Genomic DNA, 14,194 nt, shown 5'->3' on the forward strand with positions numbered 1-14,194 from the left:
TTTCAGGGATCCGTATTGACTAAAACGTCCACAAGTTTCCCATCGTAGATGTATATTGAGATGCTTCTCTCTCGTCTCTTAGGACAACAGTAAGTGGAGCTTCAGGATGGATGAACAGCTGATGTCATGGGCCACCATCAGACCAGAGGTAACAGCTTAGCTATAAACACAGTACATCCTTTTAAAAGTAATTTCCAAAGCAAAATAAACTTTTCACTTTGCATTCAAGGACTGGCAACAAGGGGGAAAGAGTGAAGTGTATCTCTGGGGGAACGGACGTTATGGACAGTTGGCTGGAATGGGAACCAATCCCATGATGCCTACTCTTGCACCCTCTCTGTTACAGACACAACAGGTAGCCTCTTTTTCCCTCAGGATACAGACATTGTCCTTGATAGCTGCTGTTTTCTGATGAGTTTTTGTTTTGGTCCCTTTATGGGTGTTTTCATTGTTATTCAGGTTGTTTGTGGTCAGAACTGTACCTTCCTGCTCCAGTCCAATGGGACGGTACTAGCAGTAGGAGAAGGACAATACGGCAGACTGGGCCAGGGAAATTCTGATGATCTCTACGTCCCCACTATTATCTCTGCTTTTCAAGGTACAGTATTCATATTCATATTCTCCTCATTCGTATCCTTATAAGTTGAAATTAACAGACTCCTCAATTTGTGGGCAGGTTATGTGGTGACCCAGCTGGTGACGTCCTGTGGGTCAGACGGACACTCCATGGCGCTGACTGAGACTGGGGAGGTGTTCAGTTGGGGAGATGGAGATTTTGGAAAACTGGGACATGGCAACAGTGAAAGGCAAAGGAGACCCAAACAAATAGAGGCCTTACAAGGAGAGGAAGTCATTCAGGTAGAGATAAACCTCAGTGTGTTTTTGCTGTATTATTGGAAGCATTAAGAAGGGTATAGGTATATAATTAACAGGTGTTACACAGTTAATAATACTGCCTTACAAATGAACCAGCCATTGTTGGCCCTTTATCCCTTCCACATGTTTCCATAGGAAGACATATTGATTTATGGTGGCATCTTGTTCTTGCTTTGGTTTAGATAGTGCAGTGCAATTATATGATCAGCATTCAGTGATGGTGCAAATGTGTTTTACTGTTTTATATTTTTATTGATTTGGATTCTTCTAAGGTAGCTAGATGACCTCAGTAAATAACAGTTTTTACATCTGGCTTCTATATTTGTCAGCATGAGAATAAATACAACCTAAGCAACATGTTAAAGAGATTGAAGTGTTATACAGAGACACCTGTTTAACCATGTTTTATGATACCTTCTTTTCTTTTTATTCCCAGCTTGCATGTGGTTTCCGGCACTCAGCTGTGGTGACAGCAGATGGGAAACTGTTCACCTTCGGCAGTGGTGAATCTGGCCGTCTGGGTCAAAGATCAACATCCAACAAGATGCTGCCTGAAAGGGTGGCTGCACTGGAGGGATATCATGTGGGACAGGTAAGAAATGGACTTAAATTCTTATACTTCTGCGGTGATAAAAATAAAAAGATTAAAATATAATTAATCCAAGCTAACTTGATTATCTTTCTCAGGTGTCATGTGGTCTAAACCACACTCTGGTCCTTTCTCTGGATGGCATGATTGTGTGGGCATTTGGAGATGGGGATTATGGCAAATTGGGAACTGGATCATCTACAGCAAAATATTACCCTCAGGTAAGTTAATGTTGACAAAGACTCAAATTAAGAAATCCTCAAAATACAAAACTATGGTTGTTTATATTGACATGTAATGGGAAATATCAGTTACATACTTATCATTATCTCATTTGTATTCACTGCTGTACATATTTATTTATTAATTTATTTTAAATTAATGTTTTTTAGACTAAATATTCTTCCGGTTGTTCCTATTTTCAGAAAGTGGAGCAGCTTTGCAATAAGGGAATCAAGAAGGTCAGTTGTGGAACTCAGTTCTCCGTGGCCTTAGCCTGTGATGGACATGTTTACACATTTGGACAAGGTACATTTCCCTTTGAAAGTGGATTGTGAAAATGTACTATTAGTTAAATATTGTTGATTTTCTATTCTAGATTATATTCACATGTACTTTTTAAAGCTGTATCTTAAACTGTAACTGATGTCTTATAGTGTTCTTAGTTATATCATAAAAGTTTTTAAAGCATAAATTATTTGACTGGAAATTATTACATGTGTTCATCCATGGCTCTCTTCTGTTCATCCAGAGCGACTGATTGGCCTGCCAGACTCCATGCTCAAGAATAAATCCTGCCCTCAGGTGGTGCCGTCCCTGGAGGGGCTGTTCATAGAAGACATTGCTCTGGGCTGTGAACATGTCCTCGCTCTGTCCTCCACTGGAGACGTCTATGCCTGGGGCTGCAACAGCGAGGGACAGGTAACCAAGATGCTCTATTATATACGACAATGTGAAATTTGCTATCATTGCACATCAGAAGCACTCTGAACACTGTGTTATCTTTCATGTGTGTGTTCCAGCTCGGCCTTGGACACTCCAACCCAGTGAAGGAGCCCACGCTCGTAACGGCCCTCCAGGGAAAGAACATAAGACAAATCTCTGCTGGCCGCTGCCACAGTTCAGCATGGACCACCCCCTCTACCTCGATGAAAAACTCAGGTACTCACACAGACCTACAGAACACAAGTTCACCTTTGATTCATGAGAAAGGTTACACTTGGAACTTCATTTTTTATCTTCATCTCCAGGTGGCACTGGAAATTTCCAGCTAGGCCTTCCCCAGTCAGTCCCTCCTCAGTACAACACTTTGAAAGACTGCAGCCCTCCTGTCCTCAGCATGCGCCTCAGGGTACTCTACCACTTTTCTGATCTCATGTACAAATCCTGGAGGCTGCTAAACTTGGACGCCAAAAATCCGGTAATCATTGATCCCATTTTCTGCCCTTCTAATCTGTTAAAAATATAGTGTTTTATGTTTGAGAAAATAATCCTGCTACCCCTCTCTGTGTCATTATCATTCTTTCACTGTGACGTCTTATTCTCTTCCTCCTACTTTATCCTTCTGTCCTTCCTTCCGTTCAGGTGTCCACTTCACGCTATAGTTCAGGGACAACAGCCATCATCCGGGGCGAGCTCAGAGGCCTTCTATCACCCAAGGTCAACACTCTCCCTCTAGTGCGCTCCATTGGCAGAACAATGACCCAGGGCAAAACATATGGGCCACAGATCACTGTGAAACGGATTTCCACAAAGTAAGGATGACCATTATTTTTAGGTCAATTGTCTATATATTTTCAGAGGTCAGCTGGTGGAAAAACAGGAAATTACCAGAACAACTTGCTGTTTTTCCAACTGCCCAGCAGGGCTTATCAGCAGAATTTAATTTTATCTGGCACCTTTGCTGGCACCTTGTACTTTAAAGTGCCTTTGTACAACCACTGTCTGTTGTACGTGTACATCAAAACTTTTACTGATCTCCCCTTCCCTCCCTAACACACCCACAGAGGGCGTTCGAGCAAGCCCATCTTTGTGCAGATCGCGAAGCAGGTGGTGAGCCTGAATCCTCTGGAGCTGCGGCTGCCATCACGAGCCTGGAAGGTCAAGCTTGTCGGAGAGGGAGCAGACGATGCCGGAGGAGTGTTTGATGACACCATCACTGAGATGTGCCAGGTAGGATGGGGATGGAAACCACAAAGAACATCTAAGAGCAACAGAGATAGTTTATAATGCAGCTTTATGTAAATTGATTAATTACAATGTGTTTTCTCCAGGAGTTGCAGTCCGGTGTGGTGGATCTTCTGATTCATACTCCCAACAGCTTTGCGGATGTGGGCAGTAACACTGACAGGTGCACATTTTGTTGTCTTCTTTTGCTAATAATACCCATGAGGTATAACAGAACATCCAGTTCTCAAAAATGATCTGTGATATTGGCGGTATACCCTCACAGGTTCCTGCTGAACCCGGCAGCACTCTCCAAGGATCACATGGTCCAGTTTCGCTTCCTGGGGATTCTCATGGCTGTGGCCATCCGCACCAAGAAACCTCTTGACTTACATCTGGCGCCATGGGTGTGGAAACAGCTCTGCTCGATGCCACTAGGAGGGCCTGATCTGGAGGAGGTGGACCTGCTCACCTACCGCACCTTACAAGGCATCCTTCACTTAGAAAACAGCGGAATCACAGAGGAAAATTTCCATGTGGTGAGATACTTTGCGAATTGTCTTATTACAGAGTTCACTAATATTCCTGATATTCATCTAGTAAACTGCATGGTATTTAACTGTCTTTAACTATACTGTCCTTCTTTTCCTCCTGCCTTGTCTCTCTCTAAAGATGATCCCGCTGGATTCGTTTATGGCCCACAGTGCAGATGGAAGGCTGGTACCAGTGGTCCCTGGAGGTCAAAACATTTCCCTAACCTTTTCCAACCGGACAGAATATGTGGAGAGAGCTCTGGACTACAGGCTGCATGAAATGGATTCACAGGTTTGAAGGGTTAATCTATTTCATGTTCCATTAGCTCAGCCTAGAGTCCCATTTGCAATCCTCCGTAGCTCATACTGTACTGTCTGTCATTACACAAGCTGTGATAGAGTCCCGAAGAGCCCACTGGACTGTGTCAAAACCCATTCCAAAACCAGAACTCTCTGTATTTTGGCTGCTTTGAAGCAACATTATGTGAAATGTCTCTGCAGTCAAGGTCAGAAACAGCAGTCATTGACAATGCCTGGCAACAAATCGCTGATTTAACCGATTGATGCTCCCTAATGGCACTGACAGTGATTTGTTACAATGTTAAATATGTTGTTCTGGAAATTAAATTAGTTGTATTATAAAAAAACAAACATTCATATAGTTGACTATTAAAACAGATTCCAGCTGTTGAAAAAATAACTTTGTGGCTTTCACATTTTTTAAACTCTTGGTAGAAAATAGTTCCAATGAAAAATGTTGACAGTGAGGTGGATTAATAACTTGGACATTTCCTTAATTTCTTTAATCTTTTTGACTCCATTATATTGGGGTTGAGTTACAGCACATTCCAAAACCTCAGCAGAAACAACCAAAACTATCTGACTGTCAAGATACCATTAAAGTATTAAGGAAATACTGTATGTGTTTTGTGATTTGGGTGAACTGACCCTTTAAGGTATTAGGATGAGACTTAAAAGTGTAAATTCAAACTACCTACATCTACAATAAAATGTGTTTGAATAAAGACTTTGGTATGGATCTCCCTCTACTGCATTTGAAACTCTGCAGCCAGTCTGCCCAGCAGTTTCCATTAGTGCTCACTAGACAGCCTGTTTGTTGTTGTTGTTCCCTGTATCTCGTCTTCAGAAGTATCAAAGCCGACGTTGTTCTGTTATGTCCAGGTGGCAGCAGTCAGAGAGGGCATGTCCACCATCATCCCTGTGCCCCTCCTCTCACTGCTGACAGCGCAGCAGCTGGAGCAGCTGGTCTGCGGTCTGCCAGAGGTCTCCGTCGAGATGCTGAAGAAGCTGGTGCGCTACCGTGACATCACCGAGAGCCATCAGCTTATTGGCTGGTTTTGGCAGAGTTTGGAGGAGTTCACCAATGAGGAGCGAGTGCTTTTCCTGCGTTTCGTCTCTGGCAGGTCCAGGTTGCCTTCCAACCCGGCTGATATCACACAAAAGTTCCAAATTATCAAGGTTGATAGGGTAAGTCATTGCTAAATAAAGTAATTAAAAATGATTCATGAACAAATATTAAAAGTACAAACAACAAACTATCTTTTTTTTTCCCTTCTCCGCATCTCCAGCCCATCAACGGCCTCCCTACCGCTCAGACCTGCTTCTTCCTGCTCCGCCTGCCCCCCTACTCAAGCCAGGCTATCCTAGCCGAGCGTCTGCGTTACTCCATCCACAACTGCCCCTCAATCGACATGGACAACTACATGCTGACCCACAACACCGAGCCAGCAGACAGCTCCGACACCGAGGACTGAAGAGAGCCAGCTGTGGCCAACAGGGTGATGAATGTATCTTCTCCGATGCCATGCACATTATGCACTGAACACAGATTTTTATTCGCCAAACCTGTATGGTAGTGTACTGTTGAGATGTTGGTCGATGGACTTGATTTGTGTAGTTTTGATTTTCCAACTGTGCAAGGTGTTGTAATTATTGCAGTGCTTTCTCTGAATCGAAACTACAGGGATACAGAATACGATTTTTAAAAAAAATATGGGTGATTAAGCCACAATAAATGAGTTAATGTGCCTGTTTGTTTGAAAATATGTAATAATTTAAGGACCTGTCCCACATAGGCAGTATTATTGTAAAATAAAGGAGTGTTTAAATTAAACATTTTGGTGTTTTATTTGAAATCTCTGCACCCAAATGGGAACTTTATTTTATTTTTCCGCTTGCATATTGTGCATAGAACAACTTCTAAATAAGGAAGCAGACAATGAGTACCAAATGAAAACAGTGAAATGGGAAGTAGAGTATAAATATGCACAGGCCAAAGAGCAAATAGCGTGAGGCTAACAGAATACACATTTCTTGGATGATGATTAGAAAATTGGACAAGTGACCTTTATTCACATAGTTCCAATCAGAATCAAGAGTTATGTTGTAGGTTAGCTTCTCATATGTTATGGGCTGAGCAGGATTAGTACTTTCTGGGGCATCTGAGCTATGATAATAAATTCCACTAAGATCAGCATGTTTTATCAATTATCAGAATTAGAGCAGAACCATTACCCTTAACTACAGAAAGATCTTTTTAAACTCAAATACGGTGTTGTCTTTATTTAGAACAGAGGTCTAATTGGTATTTCTGATTTGGTAGTGTGACAATCCTTTAAAAATCATACGACAAAAATTAGAGGACTCCACAATAGTTGGAAAATTAAAGGGTCTGAACTACACTTTTTAAGGAGTCCATTGTAAAATAATTTTTTAAATGATGACTTATCAAAGAATGAAATAGGGCAAAAGTATAGCAATGAGTTTCTGTGCTGAAATCAGGAAATACTAGAAAGTACTGCATTACTCCAATTTAAAAAAAATCTTTACATTGGTTACAGGTCACAGAATTAATTTTAAGACTGGTTTATTGTCTTTTAAGTCACTGAATGACTGCCAGATCTGCAGATCTCATCTGTCTGACATGGTAAAGACATACAGTATGTTCATGCCAGGTCCTTTAGATCCTGAAACCTCTTGACTGTTCCTGAGGTCAGAACTTAAAGACATGGAGAAGCAGCTTTTGTTAATTACGCCCCAAAAGAATGGAAGAGTCTTCATTATTTTATATTGTCTTATCTTGCCTTTTAATTTAATTTTATCCTATTTTGTTGTATTTATCCTTACAGCTTTATTGTAAATGTTATACTTCTATGCTTTTAAGTAAAGCACTTTGTGTTGCATTTTATGCATCAAGTGTACAGATAAGTGTTTTACTATCTCTTTGCCCAATGCAACAGTCTTTGCTAACTTAAAAGTAAAAACATCTGAAATGACTATTTATGCAATGTGATCAGACTTCACATTTTTTTTCTGGTCTTTCAGTGTGTTTCCAGCTTTAAAGCAGACTGAGCAGTGGCAACTGTGGTCACACGTGGCAATTGTTAGGTAATGACACACTGAATTTCCCTTCATTTCCCAAGATGCTCTTGAGTAAGTACAGGAACAATGTTGCCTGTTCAAATTGTTACATTCAGTTTAGTACTAAACGTCAGTAGGTTTCTTACATATATTTCTCTGTTAAAGGTTTTCTGGGTGGAAGCTTTTCCTTATTTGAATCAAGGGTCCACATTAGACACATTAGCCCTACAGGAAAAAAAAAACGCGACCCTCTCATTCATTTCAATGGTGGCAATCTGTCAACACAGTAGGGGTGCTAACACAGCGGGCTCTGGCAAAACAACAGAGGGTCGGGCAAAATCCTGAAACCTGGCTCAACTTTCAGCGTCACCTGGCAGGGTGCTGCGATGGTCAATCACATACATGCAAGTGCACATTCCTAGTAATTACTTTGTAATGTTGCAACAGTGATAACTTTCCACAGATGTAAAGTCCTGTCTTTGAGTATTATAAACAGCTGTGCAGCATTTTGGTGTTAAATAAGACTTTAAATTCATGGATGTATTTCTTTATTGTAGTTTTATGACAAAACCATTAAAATGTGATAAGGTAAAACATAGTGTAACAGTAGAGAGGACTCTCAGCTATTGGTCGTACCAGACCAACTAAGGCTGAAGCAGCAAAACCCCTGAGTGTATTGCACTGAGTAAGGGTGATTTTTTATTGCTTATGAATTCTTCTTTGTAAGGAACTACTTCAAAAATGACATGATTTCACTTTACATGCTTTATATTACATTTACTTATACTGGTAGCCTCTACATGAAAGGCAAATAACATGGAGCAACAATTTCCAAAAAGAGATCCTGATTCAATTCCCCTGAGTCTAATGTTGTCCTGACTCAGCACAGCTGGCGAGTCTGCAATTTGTCTGTGCTAGTGAGAGGTACGTCTGCTGTGACCTTATTACCCATCTGTTTCCCTCTGTGCGGTGCGGCCAGCAAGGCAGAACACAACCTGCAGTCAGCAGCCCTGCAGCTGAGCAAGGGAGGGTTTTTCACGAGAGACCTCACCAGGTATAAATATAACAACCATCTATCAACTTAACAAATATGGTACACAAATTTGGAAAGGCCAAGGTGGTGAAAAAAGATGTCAGGAATTTGTTTCAAACATTTGGTACAGTTGAAATAGTTTACCTGTGATTTCTGTTTTCATGCAGGTGTAAATTTAAGTATATTATATATAAAAAAATATTGCAAATGGGTAAGGGTTGAGTCATTTAAATCCAACCAGAAGCACAACTATCCTGGCTGGAATTGAATGTTTGAATATTACATTTTAAAAATCTGATATAGCCCTTTGCCAAAAAAAATCCCAAAAATCCAAAACAAAAAAAGGGTTATCTGGACCTAAAAGGGACCCGTGCATGTAAAATGAGAGTTGAGCAAGAGAGAAATTAATATTTTATAAATAAAGATACAGTATTCCGGCAGTTGCAAAATCTTTGATATACAGTAATTAGGAGAGGCGGATCACATACTGTAAGACCAGCTTTAATTTTCATTATCAAAGTGTAAACAGACCCAGTTATGAATATGTAATACTTCCTAATCCCACAGGAGGGCAGTCTGGTTGTTACACTTAGATGTACCACTGCAAAAAAAGGAAGTTCAAGAGAGCAACTGAGAATAAGCAGAGATCATCAGCACACACACACACATGCACACAGAAAGAGAGAGAGAGACACACACACACACACACACAGATCCTGTATAGCTGATGATGCATATCACTGTCAGCTAATCTGTGTCACGCTGTTTCTCCCAATCAGCTAATTTGATCCGAACAAATGGATGACATACTGGATGACAAACAGTATGTAATCAAATTACTCCAATAATACACCTTTCAAAACTTGAGTAACACTGACACTTGCATCTCTTTGGATTAAGGTAAACAGTATTTATGGCAGATGGCCTGAGTTTGCATCATGGAACTACTTAAAAAACAAAAACTCTATCTAGGCCACCAAGGTTTGTTTCAACACGGGTGCAATTCACAAATATATTTGCTCTGTTTCTAAGAGATATACGGGTGTCACCTAATATATCCAACTTTTTTTAGCCATTAAAAATCAAATGGAGGAGATTTATTTGAACCTGCATCACAGGAAGCAATCCTTCAGGATGACATGTTTGTTATAAATATACGTTTGTTATAAATACATGAATTAAGGCAGCACTGAGGAGAGAGAGGGGGTTGACATTATAATTAAACACACTGCATGGAAGCAATTCAACATAATATGGTGGTAGCAGTGCCGCATGCATTCAGTGAGAGTGACTATGAGCTCTGCCTTAGTTACACTTGCATATGTTGTATTTTAATCAATAATCATGCAATTCATGAGTGTCATTTTCTGTGTAGATATCACATCCCTGAACCTTAATAATTCAACCATGTTAAAGGGGTTTATGTTGGGAAAGATGCTTATTGATTTATTGCAGAGTTAGATGAGAAGGTCGGTACCAATCTCATATCTGAGAATGGCATCAATTTTCTCATCCAACCCTCGGCAGTGTAGAACATCCCAAAATATTCCTTTAAACAGCAGGAGCATGGGCCCTGCTAGAAATTCTGGTATCCCTTCAACAGCCCACTCAGGGCCCTTAAATGTCAGTAATCATGTCCCGGTGCATCAATTTCCTGCAATATGTGTGATAGTGGCTTGATGAACTCAGTATCTGCTCACTGTCCACTTAGCATAAAAATACCATCACACAACTTGTACATCACGTCACTGTACTACTGTATATATATTATGGAAAGACTTTAAACATTTTGAACATGAATCTAAACACTGTTATTCCAAGCTTTATTGTTATTTTTGCCTCTAGGTGCTTGTAAGATGTGCGATAATCAAGCAAATTAAATTTAAACTTTTTTTTAATTTTGCAATTAACAGCTTCTCCTCTTGCTCTTATGTTTCGGTCATTTTGTGAATATGTTCACACATTAACACAGTAGATTATCAGCATATTGACCCTCTTCTATTTTATGAGCATCTAAAATCTTTGAGTGTAAATTCTTGCCTTGAAAAACAACCCTGGGCTTAAAATCAGATTTGAGCTTGCTTCACTGTGATTGCCATTATCTTTTAGATGCCCACATAAAGTTATAATATCACCAAAGATGGTGCAAAATCATTAGAAAAATATCTTTTGATCTCTTGATTTTTTTTTCCCCTCTACACTCTATTGTGACAGAGACATAAGAAGATCATTCATTGCATTCTTCCACAGACTCAAATGTCGTATTGGAAATGAAAAAAAAAGGAAAATTTGTCATTATAAAACCATTACATTGCACTTTTAAATTGGAAGGTTATAAAATCTACAACACAAAAATTGGAAAACTGTAAAAAGGTGGAAACTAAGATAATGGAATATGATGAAGTGCTGATACGCTAATAAAGAGAATTCAATGTAAAACAACAAAAACGGTCAACTATAAAAAAAAAAATCTCTTCCAGGAGAGATTTAAAAGGCAACAGTGATTTTGTTTACCTGAGCTCTACAGGCAGGACATGTCAGAGCCTCACAGCTGTCACCTGCTGTGTTTGTTGTAGACCGGAACCACTGGGACTATGATAAAAGATCTAAAATTATACTGTAGTTTCAGTTTCATTTCAGCTGTTTTGCAAAACACATACACGTAAAACATTTTTCATGCCTCCGGAGAATGAAGCAGGTCTCTCCATCCTGAATTTTTAATTAGTCAAAGGAGGGTGTGACCTACATAGTCTCACTGAGGCAAAACAGGAATGTGACTGGTCACCCGGTCCCCAACCCCCACCCTTCCTCCCCCCCCTGCTCCCCTCCTAAATCAGAGGAGCTCATTTCATCTAGACAGTGAATGGATGAGGGCTGCTGAGAAAACAAGGGCACTTGTGCGCGGGTCAATGAATTGCTGAGGTAACGCAGTGATGTGTTGTGTGCCTGGGCTGCTAAGGGCTTGTTTGAGTATCCTGGCTGGCACCCTCTCTTCTCTTATTACAGGACAGGACAGGCTGTGTTTGACCCATGTACCTTAGACGGAGACACTTTAGACTCTGGTACAGTTTCAGTCAGTGATGTGATATGGACGTGCTTGCCTGCCTGCCAACTGACATCCAGGCTGTTGTGATATGTGCCAGATAGACGACAGGAAGGAGTCGAGGACATGATGAAAGGCTTGAAGCCTGATTTAAGGTTTGCTAAATGTGAGTTCTTCAAAGTAACATCACCAGAATCCCAATTTGTAATATCAGTCTGCAGCTAATGAGAAAACTTCAAAGGAACATTTTTTGGGCTAATTCGAAATAGTTCAACATTTTGGGAAATACACATAGCTTAAGATTTAGATTAGAAGATTCATACCACTTTCATATCCGTTTGTTGAATATAAAGCCACAGCCAGCAGTAGCTTAGCTTAGCATAAAGATTGGAAGCAGGGGGAAACAGTTAGCCTAGCTCTAAACCAAAGCTAATAGCTGTGTGTGGCTGTACCTACTGTGTCTGCAGTTTTAGAGAGTGAACATCTTGAAAATCCTTTACTTTACTTTCAAAGCCTCGTTTGACTCTAAGTTACATAACTGACATTTAACTTATGAGCTAACTTGGCCTCAAACCCATATGGAGCCTTTCTGGTGTCTACAATGGTGAAGAATAAAGGTGACCCTGCTTTTTCCACTAGCACTGCAAATCTAATTTGTAGGGTTTTTTTCTTTTTAAATTTACTGCTGCAATATTAAATCCTTCTAGCTTTTTAAAGTTATTGTTGTTATAACGCCTGTTTTATCCACTCATGTGTTGTTTTTACTTGTTTATTTATTAAATTCTACTTTATATGAGTTTTAAATCTGTGTTATTTCCTGTTTTTGCTGTAAACTCTCTTTTCTTTCAGAAAGGTCCTGTATAAATAAAATGCATTAGTGTTTTACTGTTGTTTTACTGTGGTATGACTAAGCATGTGGTTTGGTCATGATAGCAACCTCTGACCAGCATGTTCTTGTGCTGTAGTTGCCCTCAAATGGCCTGTGGAGTGAAAACCTGAGGTGTGATGTGTGTGGAGGATTTAAGTGGCTCTAGGTGGGAACCTGGTGAGACTGTTCTTATTAATAATGCAACAGCGTCTGTAGGGGGAACACAATCTCCTCATGCTGCTGGATCTTTCTGGAATGATTCTCTAAAACATTAACATCAGGTGCACCTGTTTAATTTATTTGGTTTAGTTTTTAGGTCTTTAAATTGTTTGTTTTATGTACATATATGTATGCATGTTATTCTATTGGATGGATTGCCATGAAATTTTGGACAGACATGCATAGGCCCACGTGTGTACTGTATCTGTCACCTATAGTACAATCAGCCAAACTCCTTGTCTAGCGGCTCATCATGCAACATGAGACGCAAAAGCTCTTGCACTCTCTCTCTAGTATTTTGTCAGATGAACTTGAATGCATCATCTCTTACACGGCAATATTTACAGAACATTTTTATTTATACTTGTCTTTTCCCGCTCAGTATCATTACTTCTGCTACAATCTAATTTCCCAATGTGGGTCAACAGACAATAATATCATCTCGAGAATGATGCTCCTCTGCCCCTCCGCTTTGGCTCTTTTAACACAGAGGCAGTCCCATGAAATATTGGATGTCAATTCAGATGAATTTAAAATGAACTACAGCCTATTAAATTTAACTTGATATAGGAAAGCTAATTTTATCCAGATGCTTTTCCATTCTGGGTATATTTGGACAGATGATATATGCTATATAAAACTCTTTCTGATTAATTTCAATGCAGCATGCTTAACATCACTTCCCATTTGATTTGTATTTCACATCACAAGCTACCCCATCCATTTCTCTAGCCACTTGTCTAATCCATACTCATGGGGGGCATCAGGTGCCTAAACCACCACAGCCTGCTCCTCTCAGTGTGACTAAGCAGCAGCTTGACGTCCTCATCCCTATTAGCAGGAGGCCAACCAACCAGCAGCACAGTCTTTCTCACCATTTTCTAATAAGTGTCAATAGAATCCGGCATGCAACTGACTCATAACTTGGAAAAAATACTGACTGATTCTCAGTGTACTGTGCTACATTTAAATGCATGTTATTTCAGCTGAATGTGCATGGAGCCAGAGTTATAGTTGTCCAATATCTCTGGCTTACAAACATTGCACAGCAGAGTGTCCATCCACCCTCTGGCTTACAGACAGCTCATCATCAATGGCCGGGGCTTTACCTCCTGCGGCTGGCAATGGGCATCAGCTCAGCTTCATGCAGCCAAAGCTGGCCGGCTGGTCCCAGAGGCTTGAAGCCAATACCAAACAACAGAGCTTTCATTTTCAATGAGCTATTACGCAACAACATCTGGGCAAGGGACCTTGGAGGACCAGTCCATCTCTTTTATAAAGCAGCAGTGATTACATCAACATCAGCCAACCCCCACCCTCTCTCCCCCTATGGGATCAAAACACGAAGGGTTACTTTGTTGATTCAGAGCCAGAAACAGGAATTTCTTTCAACCCCCCCTCTCTTTTTTTATTTGCTAATGATGTTGAAATCGGGAATCATTTTGTATTCTCAGTAATCATCAACATCTGGTGTATGCCATCTGGC

General features: G+C 40.3%; 1 protein-coding gene across 10 annotated transcripts in view; it reads left to right on the forward strand.

Annotated features, from left to right (window-relative positions):
- LOC122967987 (probable E3 ubiquitin-protein ligase HERC1) overlaps window positions 1-6,298 on the forward strand; it is a 43,205-nt gene extending 36,907 nt beyond the window's left edge. For all 10 annotated transcript variants that reach the window (XM_044332834.1, XM_044332833.1, XM_044332839.1 and 7 more), the window contains 17 exons: window positions 83-148; window positions 230-355; window positions 460-598; window positions 677-858; window positions 1,313-1,468; window positions 1,564-1,686; window positions 1,891-1,993; window positions 2,217-2,386; window positions 2,488-2,626; window positions 2,716-2,885; window positions 3,050-3,219; window positions 3,472-3,637; window positions 3,739-3,815; window positions 3,918-4,170; window positions 4,304-4,456; window positions 5,347-5,652; window positions 5,754-6,298. In XM_044332834.1, coding sequence (XP_044188769.1) covers window positions 83-148; window positions 230-355; window positions 460-598; window positions 677-858; window positions 1,313-1,468; window positions 1,564-1,686; window positions 1,891-1,993; window positions 2,217-2,386; window positions 2,488-2,626; window positions 2,716-2,885; window positions 3,050-3,219; window positions 3,472-3,637; window positions 3,739-3,815; window positions 3,918-4,170; window positions 4,304-4,456; window positions 5,347-5,652; window positions 5,754-5,939 — 2,685 coding nt within the window. In that variant the 3' untranslated portion in view covers window positions 5,940-6,298. The remainder of the gene's footprint in view (window positions 1-82; window positions 149-229; window positions 356-459; window positions 599-676; window positions 859-1,312; window positions 1,469-1,563; window positions 1,687-1,890; window positions 1,994-2,216; window positions 2,387-2,487; window positions 2,627-2,715; window positions 2,886-3,049; window positions 3,220-3,471; window positions 3,638-3,738; window positions 3,816-3,917; window positions 4,171-4,303; window positions 4,457-5,346; window positions 5,653-5,753) is intronic.
- Window positions 6,299-14,194: the final 7,896 nt, after the last annotated feature.

Source organism: Thunnus albacares, chromosome 18 (assembly GCF_914725855.1).
Source record: "Thunnus albacares chromosome 18, fThuAlb1.1, whole genome shotgun sequence".
In the NCBI taxonomy this organism is placed as follows: domain Eukaryota; kingdom Metazoa; phylum Chordata; class Actinopteri; order Scombriformes; family Scombridae; genus Thunnus; species Thunnus albacares.